Genomic DNA, 25,298 nt, shown 5'->3' on the forward strand with positions numbered 1-25,298 from the left:
TTTAATGTGAAGTTTTTATTTTATTTCAATTTTAAGAGGGCATCAATAATTTTAAGAATAAATAAATATTTGTCATTACAAGAATAAAATTATTGACTTAAATATTTTGCCAAATCATCCTCCAATTCAATTTCCATTTTAAAAAAAGATATTTCTTTTCAATTTTCACAACTGAGACGCTGAATTATGTTAATGAAAAATACTTTTGTGATTTACATACTCAACCTGTGTGGGCTTCATTATATTGTACGATAGACTAGTTCCATAAATGGAGGTTAACACGATTGAAAAGAACGTATTCTTAATTCAATCTGCAAAAATAAAATTCTTACAAATGTCATGATTTGAAAGTCACTGGCTTACCATTGCTGGTACCTTTCAAACACTTTCAAACACACACATACACTACCAATTACTCGATTTAATCAACAAACATACCGTCCCGTAACTATTGAAGGATTCAAACATGCACATGGTAACACAATTCGGGTACACCCCCTCCCTAAATAAAAAAAACCAAACGAACCAGAAATGATGTACCAATTAAACCAAAGCAATCGCTTTTGAAAATCATTATGAAATCAAGGGATGTTACTCACATTTTGTGTGATAGTCGTACATTTCAAGTTGCCTTTGCAATGTCATAAACTCAAAATATAGCATTTCTTAAAACAAAGCCACACAGCTTGACCATAAGACATAAAAACTGCTTTTCGCCATTTACAATAAATGAGAGACATTTTTTTCAGGTTAGTAGTGGTATGGAGATAATTACTCATTTACTTTCCAGATATTAAGAGTTTGTTTATAAAGACGAGATTAAAAAAAAAATAAAATAGAATCGTTTTTGGATCTACCAATTTTATTTTATTTCAGTTGTTGTTGTCTCCTGGTTTATGAGTTTACATCAAATCAAAAAATATACATCGGACCAAAACAAACTTACAACTTTCAACTTATAACAAAAATTGTTCCTTATCATCTCATCTAAATGAATAATAATACCACAATAATAAAAATAATAATAAATCAAAATAAAATTATTTTCTTTGACTCATATAATTGACAAAAATTATCATAAAACATTGGAACACTTGACAACATAATTTTAATCAACAAAAACAAGAAAATGATTGACGTGGCATCAAACGTCAAAGTTCCTCTTTGTCTTTTGGTAATGGGTCATCCTTTTTGTCACCTTGTAAAGAATCCTCTCCTTCTGTAGAGGAAAATATATATAAGATATCATGAACAAATCAATTTACATTTTCCACTGCTTGGCAGTCCCCATAACTTGTCTTATATCGTCTCATCTCCAAAGCAAACAAACCTCAGGTTCGGTTATTTTTTAATTCTGAACCATTTATTGTCCACTAAAAAGTGAATGGTTAACTGGGTCTGACAGATCTGGTAGAAAGTACTTAGAAAAAGACCAGCATTATATCTAAAGAGTAGCAAACAATTGTTATGATCTTTGTTTTTAAGTTTTATAGCACTTGCAACACATTTAGGTCATATCAGCGCCAGTAAAAAAGGGGGAAAATGGGATAGTCAAAAAGTTCTAGAATTACAAATTAAGCACCAAAGAAAAAGTAAGACAAAGAGGACTTGGTTCAAATAGTGAAAAGAAGTAGATTCCAAGAACATATAATCAATATACTTAGTTTGAGATTACCTTAATGTCTCATTAAAACATTAGGGCCCATTTTATGAACGGGGACCGGGGACTAGTGTTTGAAGGACTTGAAAAATTGTATTTTATGTGAGCTGACCAAGCAAGTCCAAGATTAAAATCACGGCACCTTCGGACTAAGTTTGGCTAAATTTTAGTCATTTGCTGAGACCGGACTTCAAGCTCAGTCTGAGCCTAGTTACTTGGATACATCATAGTACTGACAAGATAACAGCTATTTTTACGTTGACAGCGCTTCGATTTGGAAGGAAAATACGTCGGTTATGAATAACAGAGGCAAAAAGTGTCCTATTGCTATTGACACTGGCTTTTAAAAAATGTAAGATAAGTAAAGATCGTCGAAAATACACATTTTTGTGAGTAAAAACTAAAAACAAACCCGATTCTACGGGCTCGCGAGCTGCGAGTGAACAGAGACTCCATAACTAAGGGTTTCTTCAATAAATAACAACAACAAAAAAACAAACAAAAAACAATTAAAAAGTATAGTGGAGATAAAAGTTATTCTGCTGGCATTGTAACTGACTGAAATACTGTGATTCATCAGAACACACTTTCTGTTTTGATTGTTTGTTTGTTTTTTTCTTCAATTTGTAATGACATTTTCATTGGTCTAAATATAGATTTGACAGTTGACCATGGACATGATTGTAGTCTGATCAGTCGACAGTCAATATCACGTGATTTGATTCATCATGGCAAAAGTAAGTTCAAATATGAAACGGAATGAAAAATCATCTATACAGGATGTGTTGCTAATTTCCTCTTTGGAAATCTTTTGCGTTGGAAGTATGAAGGCTGGTATCTTACCTGTCATCGTGTAGTAGAGAGCTTGATGTTACCAGCAAAATATATCAGAATTAGTTACCCTCCTCACAACGCCCACTTTAGGCAAGAGCCAAGCTTGTCAGAGACTAGAAAACGTTCATAAAATTCGATTTTTTTTAGTTTCTTACTTCGCTTAGGCTTAAGACTAGTAAATAACTAAATCTAGTCCGCTTACATAAAATTGGACCCAGCACAGGACCCCACTACGAGGAATACACTAAAATGTTTACAAAAACAAAACCTACATAACAGAGAGATGATCTATAAGTATAAGAAAAAAAAAAACACCTCCCCAAAACAAGAGCTAGACATTTGACTAGCAATGACTAACCCGCACAAATCTTTGGGCCTCTTTTTCGCTCACAAAGCGCCCAAATTCGCGACAAAATATGGGACGAAGCCGTTCGGTACATGCTATTTTAAAAAAATTAATTACGACGCTGTTTATCGATGAATATGACTGAAAGTGGGCACACAGTTCGAAAAGAGGTCATTTTAGATTATGTCAAGCGACAAAACTTGTGCGATTACCAGAAGACCGTTAAAAATAGATTTTTAGTCTTTGGAGTACAATATTTCTAAAACTACAAAGAGGAGAGATTTTGTCGCTCACAAGGTTATATATGCACATTTCTTCTATTTATATTTCAAATTTCATTCGATTATGATAAGCACTTTTCCCGTATTCTCACAAAAGATCAACCCAATTTGCATTTCAATGAGTGAAAATATGGAGACGGCCATTATGCTCCCTCATCGCGTGGCACGAAAATGACGTGAGCGAGGCAAGGCTGCCAGATGGCTAGACTTTAACCTGACCAAATTCGACTTCAAAAGTGACTAAATAGAAAATCACATGGCTTTCACTATTAAGACTGGCCCACTTAAAATGAACTAAATTTTAACAAACAGAAAAGTGAATAGACTAGGATAAATGTCACGGACAAAAAGGGATGAATAAAATTTAATAAAAGAAACAAAATTATATATTTGGCCACACACGTGGCCATCTGGCAACCTTGTTCGCGACGACGGATGACACAAATCCTCGCGCGCTTTTTAAAAATGAAGGTAGCCTATTGTTTCATTGTTATGTCATAGGGATAGTAGATTAACACACACACACACACACACACACACACACACACACACACACACACTCTCTCTCTCTCTCTCTCTCTCAAATAAATACTAGAAATAACATAAGCCATGGTCTCGCGGGACTGATTGATAATAATTTAGCAGGCATTTTTCGTGTCATTTGTATGGGTTGTAGATACAAAATTACACTTCGGAAAAGTTCCAAATGATCAATATTATGTATATTTTAAAACAAAATTATAGTTGACCCAAGCCATACAGCTCTAAAACTATACAAGTTAGAACTCTTCTGATGTCTTCATCATATTTTCTGATAATTTTGTCATAAAATTGCCAAGTTTTGATATCTAATTCCACGTATTAAACGAGATAAAGCCACAAACCAGAATAAAACGCAGAAAAAGCGTCCCATATTTTCCGTATATTTTTCTCTTTGTGAGTCATCCAAATAAATGACACCTTTGAAACTGCATAACTTTGTTATATATTAATGGATTTTCAAAATTCAAAAAGATTTTTACTCAGTGGAGATATGGCTTTGATTTAAGAGTAGTATTTCCTACAAAAATAGTAAACAAACATTTTCATAGTCATTGCTACATTTGACTGTTTCCCTTCCAGACAAGGACTCCAGCCCAGGCCAGAACAAAACCTAGAAATCCCATTCCAAGACAAAGACAGAAAGCAACTCAGATATAGGGGGTTAGAAAACACAGCAAGTGACCTTCTGCCCACCATGGGAGGTCAAATGACCCCACTCAGGTTATGATGTATCTAACTTAACATGGGCCTTATTGCTCTAAAAAAAAAACTCCTGTTACGTCTGGTTTAAAATTACTCCATGTCAAACATTGTAGAAACATTTATTAATTTATAAAAACAAACAAACATTAAAAAACAGCATTATTCAGTCAATGAATGATAACAAACTTTTCGACACATACATTACTTGGATATATGGACTTAATATAGTATTCACCACCACCACCATAACAGTAACCAATAATGTTCGCTTTTCTAAATATCAGAAAAATAAAACGAACGCTAATCCAAACTTTATTAATTTTAGAGCGATGAAAATACCAAATTACTGCTATGAGTATCCCTAATTGATAGATATCTGCAACAATCAGCTTCCTAACTAAGAACATATGGCTATTGATCCTCTTTTAAATAATTTAGGAGATGAATTGAAAAAATTGTAAAACCAAAACTGTAAACGTTTTTTAAAGTTTCGGAATAATGAATATATATTTTTTAGTATTGCAATGCCGGAAGAAGAAAAATGAAATATGATTTATCATAATAATTACAAATTAATGAAGATGATAGAGGAGGATTGTGACGGTAATAACGAGTCACAATTGGTTATTTGTTTGATTTAAGGGGTTTTACAGTGCTTGCAAAACTATTAGATCATGTAAGTGTAAGGATCATGAAAATGGAAGATATAGAATAGCCAAAAGATTTAGACAAAGGGGTTGAGTTCAACAGGGAGCAATATATCCTTGTAGCTAGTCTGAATCCACCATGAAGTGAAACACTGACATTGCCACAAGATCTCCACCAAAAGGAATACACTCTAATGGTTACACTATGACAAAGTATATCAAAGACCCGAAGAGTGACAAAATATATTATGCAGAGATTTTTTACACAAACACACACACACACACAAAATCCATCTTGACTGTCTCCCTCTCAAAAAAAAGAAAGACTAGACAGATCCTGGAAAACCAAAATGGTCTCATTCCAGAACAAGGACACAAAGCCACACAAGAAGGACAAATGATATACGGGGATAGAAGAGATAGCAAGGCTGTGGGCGGGTAATCGAAGAATTCACCAACACTTTCCCACCCTAAGGAATTCCACCCACCAAAGTCGGTAATTAGAATGGCGATAATGCTTATAATAAAAGAGAAAAAACAAAACAAAAAAAAAACCCCAGTACTTTAGAGAATATTTTATAGATTAAAAAAAAAAAAGAAATACAAAAAAAAAATTATAAAAAAATACTTTGGGAACATTTTATCAATTCAAAATCATTTATTAGTAGAGAAAGTGAGGGATATTCGTTTGTTTTAAGGGTTTTATAGCTCTTTTGACACTTTTAGATAATTTCAGCACCGGTAAAAGGGAAGAAAATGAGATTATAGATTTGAAATTGAAATCACATGAGGAAAAATAAGACAAAGGGGATTGGTTCAAATAGGGAACAGATGTAGATTCCAAGAGCAAATTATCAGTATTATTATTTTGAGATCACCTATGACTCTCATCAAGACACAAGCACATGATCCCAATGAAAGGCATACACTCAAGTGCATACAAATCATATTTAAACCAACAAATATAAAAGTACATAACAGAGAGATGATTTACAAGGAAAAATATATCATCTCACAAAACTAACACTATACATTTGACTGTTTCCCTCTCAGTCAAGGACTCCGGCAAGGGCCATGACAAAAGTTATCCCATTCTAAGACAAAGAAAGAGAGCAACACCAAAAACTGAAAAAGGGGATAGAAGGCATAGCAAGTGACCTCCTGCCCAAAGACCCCACCCAGAGAGAGAGAGAGAGAGAGAGAGAGAGAGAGAGAGAGAGAGAGAGAGAGAGAGAGAGAGAAAGAAAGAGAGAGAGAGAGAGAGAGAAAGAGAGAGAGAGAGAGAGAGAGTGGGGGGAAGAGAGAGAGAGAGAGAGTGGGGGGAAGAGAGAGAAAGAGAGAGAGAGAGAGAGAGAGAGAGAGAGAGAGAGAGAGAGAGAGAGAGAGAGAGATAGAGAGCGGGAGAGCCATTGTCATAAACGACAATTTTCAAATAAATTCAAGTCATAAAGACATTTAATATCAACATAGTAGGAAACTTATTGCTGAACATGAGAATAAACTAGTAATACTAAAGATAACATCAATACCCATGTAAATAAAGGTAAAATGGCAGTGTAAGCTGAGGTTCAAAAAAATATGTGAGGCCATTATAGCACAACATCCACTAAATGTGCTCTGAGCAGTTAACAAGGGGTTCTAAGCCAACAGTAACACTTTACATCTTCGACAGAAAACATGATTGCATATAAGGTGTTATAACAATTTTTTTTCTTACTGGCTAGATACTTATTTTACACCAGTTTCTGGTGAGGAAATGTCAGTAAAGAGACTTTTCTTCTAATGGACTCATATTCGTCTCACCCACAGTGTGACCTACGGGTCACAAGCTAGGTGTCACACCACTAATGGATAAAGATCTGAAAAAAGTGTGCATGAAACAGTACCAAACAAGGCAAAATGAAAATACAAGAAAAAAAAATCAGCCTGCCTGGATTGGGGATCGAACCTCAGATGTCCTGTTTACAGGTCAGACATGCTACCACATTACACAATAAAGGTTACACGACGACGGTTGGGACAATCAGGAGGTCTGAGATTTAACCCCCAGGTCGAGGCAGACATATTTTTTTAGGATAGTTTTTTACTTGTATTTTTCTCTGCTTTGTCTGGCACTGATTCAGATCTTTATCTTACACAGCCTGCTCCCTAATTTATCACAATAAGATGATAAAGCTGTAGAGTCGTTAGAAAAAAAAGTGAACAAGATAATTAGAATAATGAGAATAGCATCATGCACTCTTCCTATTGCTATTGCTTTCAATTCCTTTCAATCATTTCTCTCTGTATTTTCACTCCATTTTGAAACCAATGAGTATGAGTTATAGTGACTATGTTTTAAACATCAGGAATAATGATACAAATCAAAAATTTGGCATGAATTTGAGTAAGGCTATCACACAATAAATACATAATCATTCAAGCACACATGCACACACACACTCACACTCACACACATCCATCCATACACGCATATCGTGCTTATGCACATAATAATAATAAGCATATTTCTATAGCGCCTTTTGTTGAAACCTCAAGGCGCTTAATGCACAAACATTTTAGTCAATATTGATAGCTTGGAAAATTTATTGAATGAAATAGGAATAGAAAGAACAAAACATGTTCCAGAAAATGAACAACAGTAGACTTCTGATTGGTTACCGATGAATATGACAATAACATACTCATCATACAACAAAGGGGGTCCTGACAGTTCAGTTGGTAGACCACTTGCTTCACACATAAAGGGACTCAGATCAATCCCGGGCGAAGTCCAGATTTTTTCTGACCTCCTGCCCACCCAGGAGTAATTTGGGAAGCTAGGTGTGTTAGATCTGCTGGAAAGTACTTTGATATACATTAGTATCCTATCCAAAGGGTAGCAAGTTCAAACAATTGCTATTGTCCATTTCACACTTTTGATTCCAGGATAAACTCCAGCTCCATCAGCCTAATGGCTCTGAGGGACTACTTCAAACAACAAAACAATACAATAAGCAGAGAATGGTTCATGATAAAAATATTCCATTGAATATGATACACCGGAGACAGTCTTTCCTCCTGACTGTCTACTCTTTAATCTAATATTACTCTTGACAGTACTGCATTTTTAAAAATCAAAATTTCTATTTGTTAATCATTGCCTTTTTTCTCTCGAAATATTCTTATATAAAGGTAAATGGTTCACATTCTGGCTAGATAAAGAAAAAAACTTTATAAATATTTTAAAGAACCAATATTGGAATCAAAAGCATGCCACTGACAGGAGAGATGAAAACGTAAACACTTCAATAATGCTGATGAGAATAAGAACTGGTGAAAGTGATGGCTTGCGTATGTTACAAGAACGTATTTCTTAGCCTAATCCTTGGGCTCACTGTTTGGAAGAGAATTAGATGTTTCAGACTTTGGAGATGGCAAGTGGAAGAAGAGATGAAAAAAGTTGGCAAGACCTTGGCCCTTTGGCCCAAATTAGGCATGCCTGAAGGAATTTTGTTGATGCCTTAAGTTCAATGAGGAATGCAAAGGACTAAGTAATTAAGGTTGGAAATGAGTAGCTTAAAGGTTTATTATTGACATTATACTGACAGCTTGTCTTTGTTGACTTGTACTAACTTTAATCTGTCACAGACAAGATACAGATAGGATAAAACCAACGTTACACGAAGTCATAATATTGGACCATCTTCCACAATGCAAATGTCGCATTTTTAAAAAAAGTTGTGACGGGATTGGATGGAATCGGATTGGACATTAAGATTTGGACTTACTAGATCCAGAAATTAGAACACTTAATTTAACATTAATTGGAAGTATTGTTTGCAACAATAATATAAACTAATCAATCAAAGCAATAACTAGATAAATAAAATCTTCCAGTAGAATAATATTCTTGACATAAAAGTGACAGAATCAACCGATATAAGAGAATCTAAGAAAAAAGATAAGTCATCTCACATCAGGACAAGGGCAGAAATCTGCAAGGGACAGCTATAGGGGGATAGAAGAGACTATGTGCAGCTCTATCAAGCTTCCACATAGTTGTTTTGATCCGAGAGGCAGAGTAATGAGCGGTGGAGATCAATGCTTTTATCATTGAACAATGTTACAATGCTCAAACTATAGTCCTATATTTCTGGATGAAAATTATCTATCAATTACAGAAAAAATTAGTTTGCCATAACTTTACATATCATACATAACATCAAAATATATACCTGAATTGAAAAGTTGAAAAGAAAAACAAACCAAATCCAAAAAAAGATGTGGCCCATTCAACAATATGAAAATATTAAATATTTTGTCTTGGACTATAATTCAAACCTCCGACATGTAACAAACCACAATATCTGGTCATTTTTATTCTACGTCTTGTCTAGATTTAAAAAAAAAGAATCTGTATTAACCAGAAATGCATGATTCCAATATTATTCATATAAACTATAACTTAAATAGTCTTAAGAATGTAATGCACCTCAAAACCGGTCATAAATCAAATTAAGGATAAAATAATGTTTCATTAATTCCCTCCTCAAATTTTGGTTATAAAAATCAGATTATCAATTGTAAAAAATAAATTTGGCTGTAATAAGTCCCATTTCTTCCCTCCCCTTTCCCCCCAAATTTGTATATACCAAATGAATCAATGTAAATTGCAGGTCTGATAAATGTGCGTGACATTTCATCCTGTCTCATCTGGAGTTCGAGGCAAACCAGATGACGTGTATCACCACCAAAAGGCTGAGAACGAATACTGCTAGATGATTGGATGAGGCTAAATAGCATGTAAGTCCATAGAGAGCAATGATAAGGAAGTGGTGAATGACACTCGGTGTGTCCTTGAACTTGGTCCAATCGACAGCGTCCTTCCGTGATGCACCAAGTTTTTCTTTTAGCTTTTCAGAGTATTTGATTTCTTCAGTCTTCACCATCTTGGATCTCGCTGGGTGAGGGATGGGGATGAAAGGATTGAGAGAGAGAGAGAGAGAGAGAGAGAGAGAGAGAGAGAGAGAGAGAGAGAGAGAGAGAGAGAGAGAGAGAGAGAGAGAGAGAGAGAGAGAGAGAGAGAGAGTGGGGAGAGAGAGAGAAAGAAAGATAAGTTAAAAGTTGTACAGAACTTATGGAATACTTAGAGATTGAGCGGGTGAAATTTTACAACACTCTTTTAAATTGCAATTGTAAGCTAGATTTTCAATGTCGTTTTCAAAACTATGAATCTACCCAACAAAAAATCATTTAGATTCGAAACATTAAGACAAAAATGAAAGTCGATTGTGGATATCCGTGACATGATAAAGAAGGAAAAAAACAAAAACCACATCAATCCATATTTTGAGGAAAGTGAAAGCTTGTGATTTCTTTTACTTTTAACAGAGATACAGTTAAAACAAGAGAACTCGAAATTGAAAGACTCATTTGACTTATTTGATTCAGTTGTATTTTAGTTAAAGCATAGTAAATGAAAATCAATGTCTTAAATGTCCATCTCAGTGTTGCTTATCATTCATGATACTATAGGTGTTCATTATTACTAGGTGCGGCTATGTGGTCTTGTGGTATGACACTCGCTTTAAGATCAGGTCTTGGGTTCTAGCCTCACTTAGTGCATAGTTGAGTCCTTGGAAAAGGCTCTTTACTCACATTCTCTCACCGTACTCAGGTGTGAAATGAGTACCTGGCAGAGTATCTGTCCGAAAAAATTATAATATTACCTAACAGCGCCATGTCCTGTCCTACATGTTAAATGTTGCTGTTGGCCAGGGATCCCTTGTAAAGCACTTTGAACATGTTTAGTGGATATTGCGCTATATAAAAGCTCAATTAAAAAAATAAAAAATTAGGTCCCTCTCTTATATCATAAACAGTAGAATCCCGATAAAGTCAACTCTGCCAGACCAGAAAGACTGGTTGACTTTATATCCATTTTCAATGGAACATTCTGAGATAAAACATCAAACATTTGAGAACAAGAAGAGATTGTTTTACTTAAAGCAGAAGTAGACTTTAGAGTATTAATTTGATGCAGATTCCACTGAATGGATTAGAATTGAAGCTTAAATACCGATTTAAGGCATTGACAAGTGCAATGAAATAGTATTAGCAGAATGCATGAGGACGAGTGCATGAGAATGACTTTTTGAAAAAAAGAATTTGCTAAGCAAACAATGACCCTATGATAAGCAGATATTCGTCAACTTGATATTTAATCTTGATTACATAGAATTTATCCTAGCAATGACAACAATTAATATGAAAACGAAGAAATGACAGCTCGTTGTTTATGGTACCAAGTTGACACAACAGCATCACATTTTAAAGAGTACAAAAGTCCATGACACACTAAAATACAACACTTTGCCACTCCCTTTACATTCTCTTGTAGTGAAAATAGATGATAGAAACAAAAAGAATTGTGCATTTAAATTTAAAAAATTAAAAAAGAAACATACAATGATATTTCTTAACATGGGTCACCTTTTAAAAGAATATTTGAAACAGTGGAAAAATGATGCAGTGTCATACAAAGCAGAAATAAAAATTTAAGTTAAAACAAAACAATTACAAGAAAATCAGCCTTCCTGATTACCGGTCAATCATATTACCATTACACCACAGAGATTAGCTTATAGTTGAAACAACATAATGCTTATATCAGTTACAGAGAAAATCCATGTTCCCTTGCAAACTCTTTTCCCCCTCTTTTACAAGCAAACATTGAACATATATAAACAAAAGCAAAGACAATGTCCCATGTTGCATAATATATATATTCAGGACTTCTGAAGCAGATCAGTTTCCATCTCTAGTCGAGGAAGACTGATTTTTTGAGGTGATGTGATGTGATTTAAAAAAAAAAAACATTTTTGTGTACATTTCTGTCTGGTTTACTTGGAACTTATCAATCACCCCTTGTCAGAATTTGATCTTACACAAGATCTTTTTTCCAGCCGAGTTGTTTCCCTTGTACACATTGGATAACAAGGATAACACATTTTTCATTAATTTCTATAGAAGGAGAGACCATTCTCTCTAAAAATCTCTATGCTAATTGATTTCTTGTCATGGAGGTAAATCAAAGAAATTGATCTTTGTTGAGATTTATATGAAAAACAAAACATAAATGGTGTCGCTGTTGAGCACAATAAAAAAAATATATATAAAAAAATAAAAGTAGCCGTATTATAAATGCACAGTTGATCATAGTGCAGGGGTCTTGAATGAAACAAATATAATAAAAATCCAATAATGAATAGACTGGTTGTGTGAGGTGAAATTGTAAGCTCGTTAAGGGTTAAATTAAACTGTCAGAAGAATTAAAAGAGACTAAATCATATTCTTCAAAAATAGTGAAGAAACACCAACAGAAAAAAGAATGTATGATAAACAGATAGAAAGATATATGTAAGGACCAAAAAAAAGGGGGTGAAAAGGGTGATATGAACAAATAATATGGGTGTAAAAATATTATTATCCACTATTACTATTATCATTATTATTATTGTCATTCTTACAATCATCCTTATAATAATTATGATCTCTATTATTATCATATTTATTATCATTACTGTTATCATCATGACCATTATTTTTAATTTTATTAATATTATTATTATTATTATTATTATTATTATTATTATTATTATTATTATCATTATTATTATATTGTGAGCATCGTCATAGTGTACTAAATAATGACCAATCAAATTATCTACATTTTAACATCAAAATGTATAGACAAAAATCTTGACACAACATGTGTATGGTCAGTGAAAAGGTTGCGAAACTCAACCCTGACATTAAGTTTAGTAATAACATACAAACCATTTGAGAGGCTTCTTTACGACTGCCACGAGTCAAATAATCATTCACCTCTGAACGGCATAAAGACAGCTATTCTTAATATTATAACATCTCCAAGGCAAGTATGAGAAATCCATACTAAAAGTCAGCCGCCTGATAAATGACCCATGTAATTTAGCTTTAGTACATCACATGGGCTTTTCATTGTGGGCCTCTGCCAAAAATAGATGATGGGGCCTTGCTGAAGGGATTTTGTCTTGGGTCAAAGACAAATTGGGGTAAAGTGACCAGTTTCTTTCAACCTTACCTTTACTTACACCTTATCAAAAGAGACTTCGCTGATCACTTACTGCAGAATGGATAAGGTCAAATGCAATATTAGTTTAAAGGCAAGTGTGTTAACCAGTGTACCATCTCAAAGAGACACACCACGACTAACCAAAATTTCAAAGAAATCACCAACCTTTAGCCGTTTTAACACACTCCTTGTCTGTGTTATACTCGTATCCGGAAGAACAAATACACTCATAGTTGCCAGGGGTATTGACACATTCCTCATTCGACTTGGTGCACAGACTGGGGTCTAAACTACACTCATCCTGGTCTGGTATGACGAATATGGAGTGGGTTTCATGTAGGGTGGAGTGGGAAGATGTAAATTTATGTAGATGGGATATCTTAAATAATATACATATGAGATATATGCAGGGGTCCTGATAGCTCAGTTGTAAAGTGCTCGCTTCATACAAAAAGGAACTGATTTCAATCCCGGGTGCTGTTGAGATTTTTCCCCCTTACCTGTCCATCCAGAAGTGATTGGGTAGCTGGTTCTGTTGGATCTGGTGACAAACACTAATAATAGCTAATACTTAGCAATTGCTATTGTCCATTTTTAAGCTATAGAAACCAGAATAAACTCGAAGAGCCTTATGTCTCTGAAGTACAACTTCTACAAGCACTGAGTCTTAATATTATCTGTCCATTATTTTTTGTATAAGCTTATTTTACTAATACTTTCATGAATGTGGAAAAAAAAAGGAGGAAGGTGGTGACTCCACCTCATTATTCAACTATTTATACCATATAAAGCTAAAAAAAAAACCCTTTGACAAAAGCAAGATAGAACAGTGCTGATAGTGACAAAAAGAGAAAAAGGAGGAACATTTTGAACGATTGCCTTGTCTTGAAGTTCCATTTTTACTGCACTAACCCCCACTTTTAGAGTATTGAGATGATAAATCATCACTGATACTCTAACCAACTTCTGGTAAGTGGGAAATTGCACCTATTTGTTCCACCACATATCAAATCTCTCACTGCAGTACATTTGAAAGGGGCAAATGTAATTTTTTAAAAGGAGGAAATTCCTCCACTGACTCCAAAATCACGGATTTCCACTGATCCAAGGAAAACATTCGGCATTGATAGAATTATGTAAAAAAGAGCTCAATTGAATAATGCCAACTGTATGGCTTCAACGGTGTCTAAACTTGTAACAATATCAATCAATGTTGAGTATGGTCAGTGAAAAAGGTTGCGAAACAACCCTGGCATTAAGATTAGTAACAAGTCCCACTTGGCTCAAGAGTGAATGAGAACCTGATTATGTGAGATAATACATATTGTAAGATAACCAGTACATATTGCACTCTATAAAAAGGAAATGTGGTATTATATGACTTATAGTAAAATAAAGAAAGCATTGCATAGCTCATTGACCATGGTGAATAGATAAAAAGAGCATAATTAATTTAAACATATATTTTTCTATCAGGGATGCCCTTTGCTAAAAATTTTTTCAAGCTTGAAAATGTTTCTCATAAAGAGCATAAATGTGAAAATACTTTGTACAAAGCTCCCCTTTGTAAAACGCTTTAAGCATGGTTAGTGGATATTGTGCTATATATTATAAAAGCTCAATTTTTAAAAGTTTTTTTTTTTCATCAAATGTTATCGCCCTTAAATCACAGAAAAAGAAACATATCTATCTAGCTTTCCATTAACTGTTGCCTTTAAAATACCAATGGTTTCATCTTTTAAAAAATCAACCCGCCAATACCGAACAAGATCAGCCAGACAATTTCAAAAAGCCAGTTTTCAAGCTTTAGCTGGAAAAAGGCATCCCTGTTCTTTGAATCCATTTCAGTGATAGGAGGGATGAGAAAGTTAATTCCTACCTTCACATTTTCCGTTATCAAATTTGATGTAACCTTTGTTACATTCGTTACATTTATCAGGACCAGACCCTGTGCAAGATGCACAGGCAGCATTACAACTGAAACAAGAATGAGATCCAAGCGTGTTGGTGCAATACTGGTCATCATCACAAGGTTCCTCCAGGCACTCATCTATATCTATTCAAAAAGAAGATATTTATGAATTATTTATATCTTACTGAAAATAATAATAATCATAGTAATAGTAGTAGTAGTAGTAGTAGTAGTATTAGTAGTGGTAGTCGTAGTAGTAGTAGTAGTAGTAGTATTAGTAGTGGTAGTAGTAGTTGTAGTAGTGGTAGTAGTAGTTGCAGTAATAGTAGCAGTAGTGGTAGTAGAAGAGTCGTTCCATCCCCTACCATCCGCCAAGAGCCTTGTGACACCTTACGAGCACAAGGGAAAAAATCTGTCCAAAACAAGCACCATAAATAATACTGTTTTCAAAGAGCAATGTCGCAAAATCTGAAGACATGGTGGTAGGTTTGGGGTGTCAACTGACTTTTTCCCAGCAAGAAATATTATCCATGTTTTAGTGGTGTTAGATATGTGATATATTTTTTCCCCTACCGACCACATCGTTCCCCAACCTACTATATTACCACAAACACACAATTACCTTTGCATCCATGATCTGGGTCAGACAAATAACCATCTTTACACACATCACAAGCCTTGGGGCCTTCACCAGAACAACTCCCCTTGCATGAAATGTGACAAACTGAAACAAAGTTTCCAAGTTTTTACTTCTTTTCTATCCCATAAAATGAAAGTAAAATTAATAATGGTAAAAGTTTCAAATTGTAAAAAAAAAAAAGGTTAATGATCCAGTGCCAAATATAAGTAGTCATCCTTAAGAGCAACATACAGTCACGTCTCTGCAATCCAAACATCTCCGTTCCCAGCACTTTTTCTGGATTACAGAGACATCCAGAGAGTGGAATCAGTCCTTAAAGTGTATAAATAAAGAAGAAAAAAATCTGTTCCCATGTAACCTGTCCTGATAATGGAGACATCCGGGTTGTGGGGTTCTTAGATGCCCAACAAGCTTTAATGTCACATCACAGTTAATGTTCTCTTGATGAAAATGTTAAAATATGATTATAACTTAGAATAAAGACATTCCTATCTCCAAAAACTTAAGGAAGGTTAGGTACAATGTATTTGAGCCGTTAATTTTTTTTTGGTGCTTGTCAGCCGTGATTACAAGCTAACAGATGAAAAGAAAAGAAAATGTTTAACAAAGATTACACACACACCTTTACAAACAACATGCGTCTCATTTTTACTATCCTCATAATATCCATCTTTACAATCATCACAAAGATCTCCCATGTAGCCCGAGTTACAACGACATTTTCCTGTACCACTACGTGTACCTTCACCCTGCAAGGGAAGAAAATAAATATCAGCATATAGAAAATGTGTTATCTTTGTTTCCAAGTGTAACAAAACAAAAAGACAGCCACCAAATCCAACAACTAAAAAAAAAAAATGATATTAAACATCATATATACCCAGCTTGGATTTCTTGTGGAAGGTCTCTGAATCGAGTCCTGGTGTGTCCTTGGAAAAACCTCTTTACCAAGGCTCTTACCCATGAGATAAAAAAGTGTATAATTAGGCCCAAAAAACCCCAACAAATAAAGGATGTCTGAGAAAAAAGTACAATCCTAGAACAGAATTAGACATATTAAAAAAAGGCAATGATTAAAAATAAAGAGAAACGGCAATAAACTAGTGGAAGCCATAAAATACATCATTAATATTGTTCTAAGAAAAAAGAAAAGAAAAAAGTATAATTTCTAGAACTACGACTACAGCATAACATCCTTAACTAATCTTACCAGCCAACTTTGACCATTTCAGAAATGCATACTCATCGGCATTGCATACAAGTGAACAAAAACCCAGAAAGTGTACAATTCCGCCTTTTTCTTTTTTTTTTTGGGCTTACATTTGGTTGTTCTGCTCTTTACTCACATTATCTCACCTTATTCAGGTGAAAAATCAGGACCTGACCAATAATAGACTATCAGTCATAAAAATAATTGTAATATTAATTCACATGCGTCATGTCTCAACCTACATGTTGACTTGGATGCCTTGTCAAGAACTTTGAGCACATAAATTTGATATTGCACTATATAAAAGCTCAAGGTTTGTTTGTTGTTGGCTTTTTAAAAAAAAATATTTTTGGACCCCAAGATGATTAAAGGGACACAGTCAAGAAATAAGATTGTTTGGTGCTTCAATTCATCAAAAAGTTTCTATTTCAGCTTCAAGAGTTGGCTGGAAATCAGTGACTTACAAATAACAACAAATAATTGTTGTCTGGCCAATCAAACTTTTTAGAGGCATCTTTTAATTCAGATAACATGGCAGTGGAAAGACATTCGCAATGCTAGCACAATGGAAGTATTTTAAAAGTGGTGTATACTATTTGAGATGACAATGTTATTCCACGAGTTGTCATAGCATTTCATAATGTAAAAAGCAAATGACAATCTTTGTAAAACAAATAAACTGTATAATGTATAAAGCACAAAAACTATTTGTGCACAATAAATTAAGTATATAATAAACGAGCATCTTATATATATATAAACCTCTCTCTATTTTGAAACTTACAGAACATTTTCCATTTCCCAGGCAAGGTCTGTCCACACCACCAGGACAAGGCTGGCAGTCTTTGCCAAATGTGTTATTGGGACAACATGCTGTTGTGAAGAAAGAAAATGAATGCACAGGTTACTGTCATTATATACCTGTATTGACCGTTTCTCATGCGAAAATGAAAATATTAAAATCTGATTTGAAGGATTAAAAGAAGATAGAAAATGAATGCAATAATTTTTTTTCAATGCTTCCCTTGCTGCTTTCCATAATGAAAAGCTTTATTATTCTTGACTTGCATTGGTTTTAGGTTCTAAAGATTGCAGTAATCAAATCCGTAGTTAAACCCACCATGGCTTTTGTAATGGACAATGTTTCCTTGCTAAATTTTTATATTAAAAGTCAAGAAAACCCTTAACAGCAACTTGGTCAACAGGAGTTAACTTTATGATCAAACACATTACAGTGCAACATTTGTGAAACGAAACAAAGCAAATATATAATGCAAAGCCAAATCAGCCTTTTTAACAAAGATGTTAACTCTTTTAACTTTATTTCTTTGATAAATGTTGCCCAACAAAATATGAAATTAAATATCTGCTTTGTACAGCTCATGAGCATTCTCAAGACTTCCACCAATAACTTATTCACACCTAAGTCAAGGGGTTGCAATATCTGAAAAAAGCACACTAAAGAAATTGTTACCCATCTAGTCACTGACAGTACTTAACCTCACTTGACTTTGTTAAAAGTCCTATTCTTCCTTCTTTCAAATCACATTTGGCATATTTTTACAAGTGATACAAAGCTTAAGACTTATATGAGACAGGGCTCTTAAATTTTTCAACATCTGTTGTTTGAATAGTCTCTAGGCGGTGGTAATTTTTAGCCTGATGAATTATACTACACTCCCTCTGACATTTGATTATTTTATACTGATAGTGCCTTGCTTCTTACAATGCTTATCTTTTATAGCATTCAATGCTAATAAAAATCATACAAACTAGTTCAATTCGTGTGAACACGAGAGAATAATTGAGGAAAACAGATTTGATAAAAATATAGATGGACATGCTTAATGGATTGAATAATAATTGATACCTCTTATAGTCTCTATACAAAAGAATGTGTGGAAATCTTTGCCCGACCTCTTGGCAAACTCCTTAAACCAAAAACTTTCCACTAGATCCTCGTGTTCCTCAAGCATTGTGTGGCACTGAGGTAGAAAAAGTATTGTAATGTCATCAGTATGGTCATGAAAATATTGATATAAAAGGGATGGGGAGGAAGATAAAAAAAGATACAAATAAAATTGTATTTAATAAAAATCATTTGGAACATTTCTTCTCTATCTCCAACAGCTAACTGTTAGTCATAAGATGAAATTTAAATTATGTAGTAAACAATTCGACCATTCCATAAAATTGGGTCTAAATAAAAAGTGTTTAAATTTATAGCTTGAATCATACGTTTTGAATTTAACAGAAGACACATATGTCTTGAAAACTAATCAAAACATTTAATCTAAACCTAACATGACTTACCTCTTTGGATTTATCCTTGCATAGATTTTCTATTATTTCAACAAGACGTACCTCACTGAAAGAAAAACATTGAAATTAATAATAATTATAATATAATATATTTATATAGTGCCAATTCTGCATTGACGCAACTCTAGGCACACAATGATATGCTACCAAATAACAATTATACAAATCACAAATGGGCTGTACACCCAGTTCTATTCATAATATTATTCGGACAGAGAAGAATTCATCAGGTTTGTTTTAAAGTACTTTTTGAATGTCACCTCAGACAAAAATACCTTACATCATTTAATGGAAGTATATTCCAGACATTAGGGTCGCATGAGAAAATGCCCTATCAGAAAATGTTTTAGAGCCTTTTTAGGTACATGAAGATGGAGTTGATTACTGGATCTTTGGGATCGAGGACAATCATAACAGTATAAAAGATCTGATTGTTAGGAGGCTGTGGCTTGGTTAAAATGTTTAAAACACATAACTGTGATCTTATATGCAACTCTCTGCTCGACAAGCAATCAAGAGTTGTGTCCAAAACAGTGGTGTAATGTGAATCTTCTCCCTTTTTTCAAAGTTATCTAACAGATATAAAAATCCTTTAAAAGGAATCAATATTACATATACATCCATCAAAAAATGCAGAGACATTTCACTACACATCACCCTGTTTGGCGCGTTACAATGTTTTTGATTGATAGTAAAATGACTGACTGTGGATGGAAATTTTATCGTAAAGAACTGTAACACTGTTATTCACCTCTTTGAAAATGAAAGAAAAAAAAATTCACAAAGGGCATCATCTTTAGTAGGGCATCACAGTAAATGGAAAGATGAAATGGGAGATAAAGATTATGGGTGGGAATTTATCTGCAATAAGAAGCACTGAAGATAAAGTAAAGTTACTAAAAGATAACTAGCTCAAGCAGGAAACAGAACAGATCCAAAGAGCCGTTGGAATGAATTTAATTAAAAGTAATTCCCAGGAACACATGCAGTGAATTTCCACTAGGGCTAAAATATAGGAAAAATGTTGCTTGCCACTTGAACTTAATATTCATTTGGAAAATTTAAACCTTTCAAACAATGGTTAGCACAACAATAAGACTCTAATAAATACCTGGTTGCATATGACCCGAGGGATTTTTCCTCCCAATTTGTGTTCCCTCCCCCATAATTGGATTTCTCTGTTTCTGAAAGACCCTGGAATCAGAAAAAAAAAAAAAGATTTATAAATTTTAAATACAACAGATGTCAACAACAACAAAAAGTACATTGCCTTCATATATCATAGCTCTTGTTGTTTTGTTTGTTTTTAAGAGTTTTACAGTGCTTGCAACACACTTAGGTCATATCAGCGCCAGTAAAAAGAAAGAAAATGGGATAGTAAAAAGTTCTAGAATTACAATTAAATCACCCAAGAAAAAGTAAGACAGAGGGGAATTAGTTCAAATAGGGAACATATGTAGATTCCAAGAGTACACTATCATTTTACTTAGTTCGAAATCACCTAAATGTCTCACCCTGACACAAGCACAGGTACCCACAAAGAGTAACACATTCAAATGATTACAAATTATATGTACGTAAAAGGAAAATAATATGGTACATAACAGAAAGATGATTTACAACACATAAAATATAATTTTCCAAAATTCTAACTATACATTTGACTGCGTTCCTCCCGGTCCGGGTATACGGCCAGGGCCAAAACCAAGTAATCTCATTCCAAGACAAAGACAGAAAGCATGGTAGAAAACATGTATAGGGTGATAGAAGACACATTAAGTGCCTCCCTGTCCACTATGGAAGGTCCAGTCATAGTTCTTGAATGATTACAAAATTTGATAAAGAGTTAAAATTCATTTTCCTAAACAAAGTTGTAACCATTTTACTGAGGTCCATGAATTGAAATTGAAACCAACCAGTGCAATTGTAAAACACAATTGTTCAGAATCATCAATCCTTTAAAAACTCTACCTATTTCTTTAATTAATATAAATATCAAAAGGTTGGTGATAATAATACTGTCAACAAGTAATATTGAACACTTGAATAAGAGTACAGAAGCATTTGAAAAATTTAAGGCCAAAATTATTATTGCGATAGAGATACTGTTACAATGAACTATCAACAAAATGTGTGACATTAGTTTCATTACCATTTCACGTGAAATATACAGTCCAAAAAAACTTACCTTATGAAAATTTTCAACAATTTCTCTACAAGTTGAGCAGATTGGTGATTTTTTACAATCAGCAAAGTTGATGAAAAGGAGTCCGACAATCATAAAGTAAGTCGAGCATTTACAACATATATCATATACTAGATGAGTCACAGCCATGATGAGATGTATAATGGTTTTATGAATTAAATTGAAATGCAATATTTTTTCTTTCCACGTTCACTTCAGCTTCGTTAATATGCACTCATGAGTTATCCTTGACAATGTCCTCATGCATTCTTGGACTAGAAAATCTGATTGGTGGATGAAAACAAATGTTTTAAATTTACAAGTTATTGACCAAAACAAAACTCAACTTTTGATCTGCTTTTCACAAACTTTCCTGGCTTAATCCAGAAGATCAAAGTAGAGCCTGGCTGAGGTGATCATGATAAAGTGATTTTAGAATATTTAGCTAATCCACAGAGGCACAAGAAACCAAAGGCAGAAATTGTCTTATGGAGGTTGGCAGACATTCCACTCATGGAAACTACAACAAATTTTGCTCACAATTTTCTAACAGACTATGACAAAGATTGTATAAAAAGCAAAAAATTGAGACAATATCTCAACTAAACAAAATACCACAAGAAGTAGACTGCTAAGGATCGACACTGAAACCAGGATTCCTACAACTTCAGCAGAAAGAAATTCCAGACCTTTTCCAAACCCATATTTTAAAAAACTCAGCTTTTTATATAGCGCAATATCCACTAAACATGCTCAAAACGTTATACATACAGGGGTTAAGCTAATCAATAGCAACACTTAACATGTACGATGAGACATGACACCTGTAAGGCGATATTACCATTTTTCACAATGCTGTTAACTGTCAGGTACTCATTTTGCACCCGAATAGAGTAAGAGTAGAGAGTCTTTTCCAAAGACTAAACTATGTGTTACCAGAGCAAAACACATATCCTGGATCATCCGATCTGAAGACAAGTGTCAATTTCACAAGGCTACATAGCCGCATGACCAATAAACACCACAAAACGACTATCAAATTTTAAGAAGGATTTCATCACAGATATTATAAATAGTAAGGTGCATAGCTGATGTGGTGAAAAAGTGATGATGATGATGTGGAGGAGTTGCAGTAATGGTGATGATGGTGGTCATGATGATATTGTGATGTTGTAGTGTTTCGAGCTGTGGAGTAGTGAAGACGATGATGGTGATGTGGTGGTGGTTGCAGTGATGACGATGATGATGATGATGATGATGATAATGTGGTACTGGTTGAAGTAGTGCTGGGAATGATGATGATGTGGTGGTTGCATTAGTAGTGGTAGTTATGATGATGGTGATGCGGTGGCATTGTAGTGGTGGTAGTGATGATGATGATATTATAATGACGACGACGACGATGATGATGTGCTGGTGGTTGCAGAAGTGGAAGTTTGTAAAGCGCTATGAACACGTTTAGAGGATATTGTACTGTATAAAAGCTCAAGTTTTGTATTTTCTTACAAATCTTATTTAGTGATGATATTGAGGTGGTGGAGGAGTTGCTGGTAGTAGTGGTGATGATGATGTGGGTTAGTGGTTGCAGTACTGGTGGCAGTGATGATGAGGGAGACCTTCCATAAGCTACTACATTCTTGTTCTAGTAGGGGGTTTGGGAGGGAGGAAAATTTTTTTTAAAAGCCTGACCCCTCCCAAACCCCCTACTAGAAGTTCTAGTGTAGGGGATTTGGGTGGGGGGAGACTTTAAAAAAAAACAAAACAAGTTTTCCCCCTCTCAAACCCCCTACTAGAACTAGAATACTTGGGATGTAGTAGCTTATGGAAGGTCTCCCGATGATGATGATGATGATGATGATGATGATGATGATATGGTGGTGGTGATAAAGATGAGGAAGTGGTGGTGGTGGTTGCTGTAGTGGTAGTAGTAGTAGCGATGATGATGTCTGTGATTGATGGGGGTAGAGTTGAAATTGACCTGAACAAATTCTGGACCATTTCCAGACCCATGTACCCAAACGTGTTGACGGCAAATGATATCCTGGGAAGGGTTAATTACAGTGGTTTTCTGTTGCCTTCCGTCATGGTTAGTTATACTAGACGCCTAGAGTTATACAATCGTCGTTATCTCTAGTCTAGTCACAGAATAAGAAGAAGAGACATCAAAAGTCAAAATCAAAACAAATGGATAAAATTAAGGCTTTTGAGTTTGAAAAAGGAGTTCTAAAAAAATTATGCAGGATCTCAATGATAATAAAATCTCTCATACAGGACCTCTGCAATACGTTGAGATATTTACACAATAATTAGGCCGGTCTATCTCAATCTCCTCAACTCACTCTCACTCTCAAAAAGTCATCATTGAAATCATTGCCAGTGCAAGTGAGGTAAAGCACTGTGGAGTTTCCAAGCTTGCCTAACAAGTAAATCTTTTCTTTAAAAATCTGGTGTGGTGAAAATTAACATTTCAATTGAACATCGAAACTAACTAAAGAATAAACATTACCATAATAAAAGAAAAGGTCGATTTCTTACCTGATTATTCTAGTTTTGGTTTCGTCACCGGCTAAATAGCAATAGCAACAATAGCAGACAGAATTGGGAATTTAGACCAATTAAATTGAGCCACGTCATTTTCTCCGTTACTCTTCAAGACGTACGTGCTCTTTGACTTTGTTTCATTTCGCAGTTTTCCCCCCTTTAATTATTATTATATTATTATTATTATTATTATTATTATTATTATTATTATTATTATTGTTGTTGTTATTATTATTATTACTATTATTATCATTATAATAATAATAATTATTATTATTAGTGTTGTGATGATGATGATTGGTGGTGGTTTTAATAACTGTGGTAGTGATGATAATCTTTGATGTATTAGTAAGTAATAGTGACGATGATGTGGTGGTTGTAGTTGTGGGCTAGTCCAGATAAGAAAAACTCATCAATCTAGATTTGCACGACTGGGATTGACAACCTGTCTCTCAACCATGCATCTCCCTAACCTCCCTCTCCATATCCCACTTTTGAGTTTCCTCATCGCGCAATATATTCACTTGCCACAAAAAATATTAAAAAACAAAAACAAAACAAAAACCATTGTCTATACATATTGGAGTGTGTAGTGTGTGCAAAGATTCACCAGAGAACGTACATTCATATGTGCGTAAGTCCTCTGGATTCATTGAAATTACAAGCTGTCACAACGTGCATTCACGCACGTTAACATGAGTTTGTGCTACAACCCCCATACAGGTTGTTCACTTGTCTATCATCCCTTCCCTCTTCATTGTGTCACCCATGCACACACCCCACAACCCGAACGAGACTGGCACTCATCACTCAATTAGCCTAGACCATTTAGTCTTGTAATGATAGCGTCTCAACTTTCCTACTTTTTTCCATTCTCATTCAGACTTGCTGAGCTTTTAGATCATCATATTTATGTTACCTTAAGAATGATAACTCTTAATAAAAATACAAGTATTTAATAAGTAGATTTTAGTTTAGCCAAGCTTACCAGGAAACTGGTCGTCTTTCTGGAAATGTATTCATTAAAGGAGGACAACAAATCCATTAAACATACATTTGTGTCACTGAGTGTAAGGAAAGTTAATACATTTGTTCCCCTCGAGGTTTTGGATAAAATAAACCTAGGAGGAGATCAACTTTCTTTTTTGTCCTCGGGAGTTTATCTTAAGCGGACTGCAGTGTTTCTTTTACGGTCAAGCCTGGAAAATGCAAGACGATTCTATCCATTTTTTTATGGTGCACACATTTGCGGCCGCAAGCGATGCAAAAAACCGCCATACCAGCTATTTCAAGGGAAGACTAGAATAACCCAGGCTTCACCAACAATGCAGCACCGCAGTGCTATAGTCCGTCCCACAACCCATGGAATGCAAATGG

At 34.5% G+C, this 25,298-nt stretch overlaps 1 protein-coding gene across 3 annotated transcripts; it reads right to left on the minus strand.

The window, feature by feature from the left end:
* On the minus strand, positions 1 to 24,006 carry LOC144974864 (cysteine-rich with EGF-like domain protein 2). Of its 3 annotated transcripts, none has more exons than XM_078918239.1 (11): positions 23,916 to 24,006; positions 21,384 to 21,664; positions 20,307 to 20,389; positions 19,187 to 19,241; positions 18,744 to 18,858; positions 17,658 to 17,746; positions 16,286 to 16,412; positions 15,646 to 15,747; positions 14,991 to 15,167; positions 13,277 to 13,417; positions 1 to 1,219 (listed from the first exon to the last, which is right to left on the minus strand). In XM_078918239.1, exons 2-11 carry the CDS (start codon positions 21,528 to 21,530, stop codon positions 1,152 to 1,154), a joined length of 1,104 nt encoding a protein of 367 aa, XP_078774365.1. In that variant the 5' UTR covers positions 21,531 to 21,664; positions 23,916 to 24,006; the 3' UTR covers positions 1 to 1,151. The 3 variants fall into 3 exon arrangements, with proteins under 3 accessions (XP_078774365.1, XP_078774367.1, XP_078774364.1); XM_078918241.1 differs by having other exon boundaries at positions 23,887 to 23,923; XM_078918238.1 differs by lacking the exon at positions 1 to 1,219 and adding an exon at positions 6,468 to 9,955.
* Between the last annotated feature and the right edge of the window lie 1,292 nt (positions 24,007 to 25,298).

The sequence above is a fragment of the Berghia stephanieae genome, chromosome 6 (genome assembly GCF_034508935.2).
Source record: "Berghia stephanieae isolate SIO BIC M18660-M18661 chromosome 6, UCSD_Bste_1.3, whole genome shotgun sequence".
In the NCBI taxonomy this organism is placed as follows: domain Eukaryota; kingdom Metazoa; phylum Mollusca; class Gastropoda; order Nudibranchia; family Aeolidiidae; genus Berghia; species Berghia stephanieae.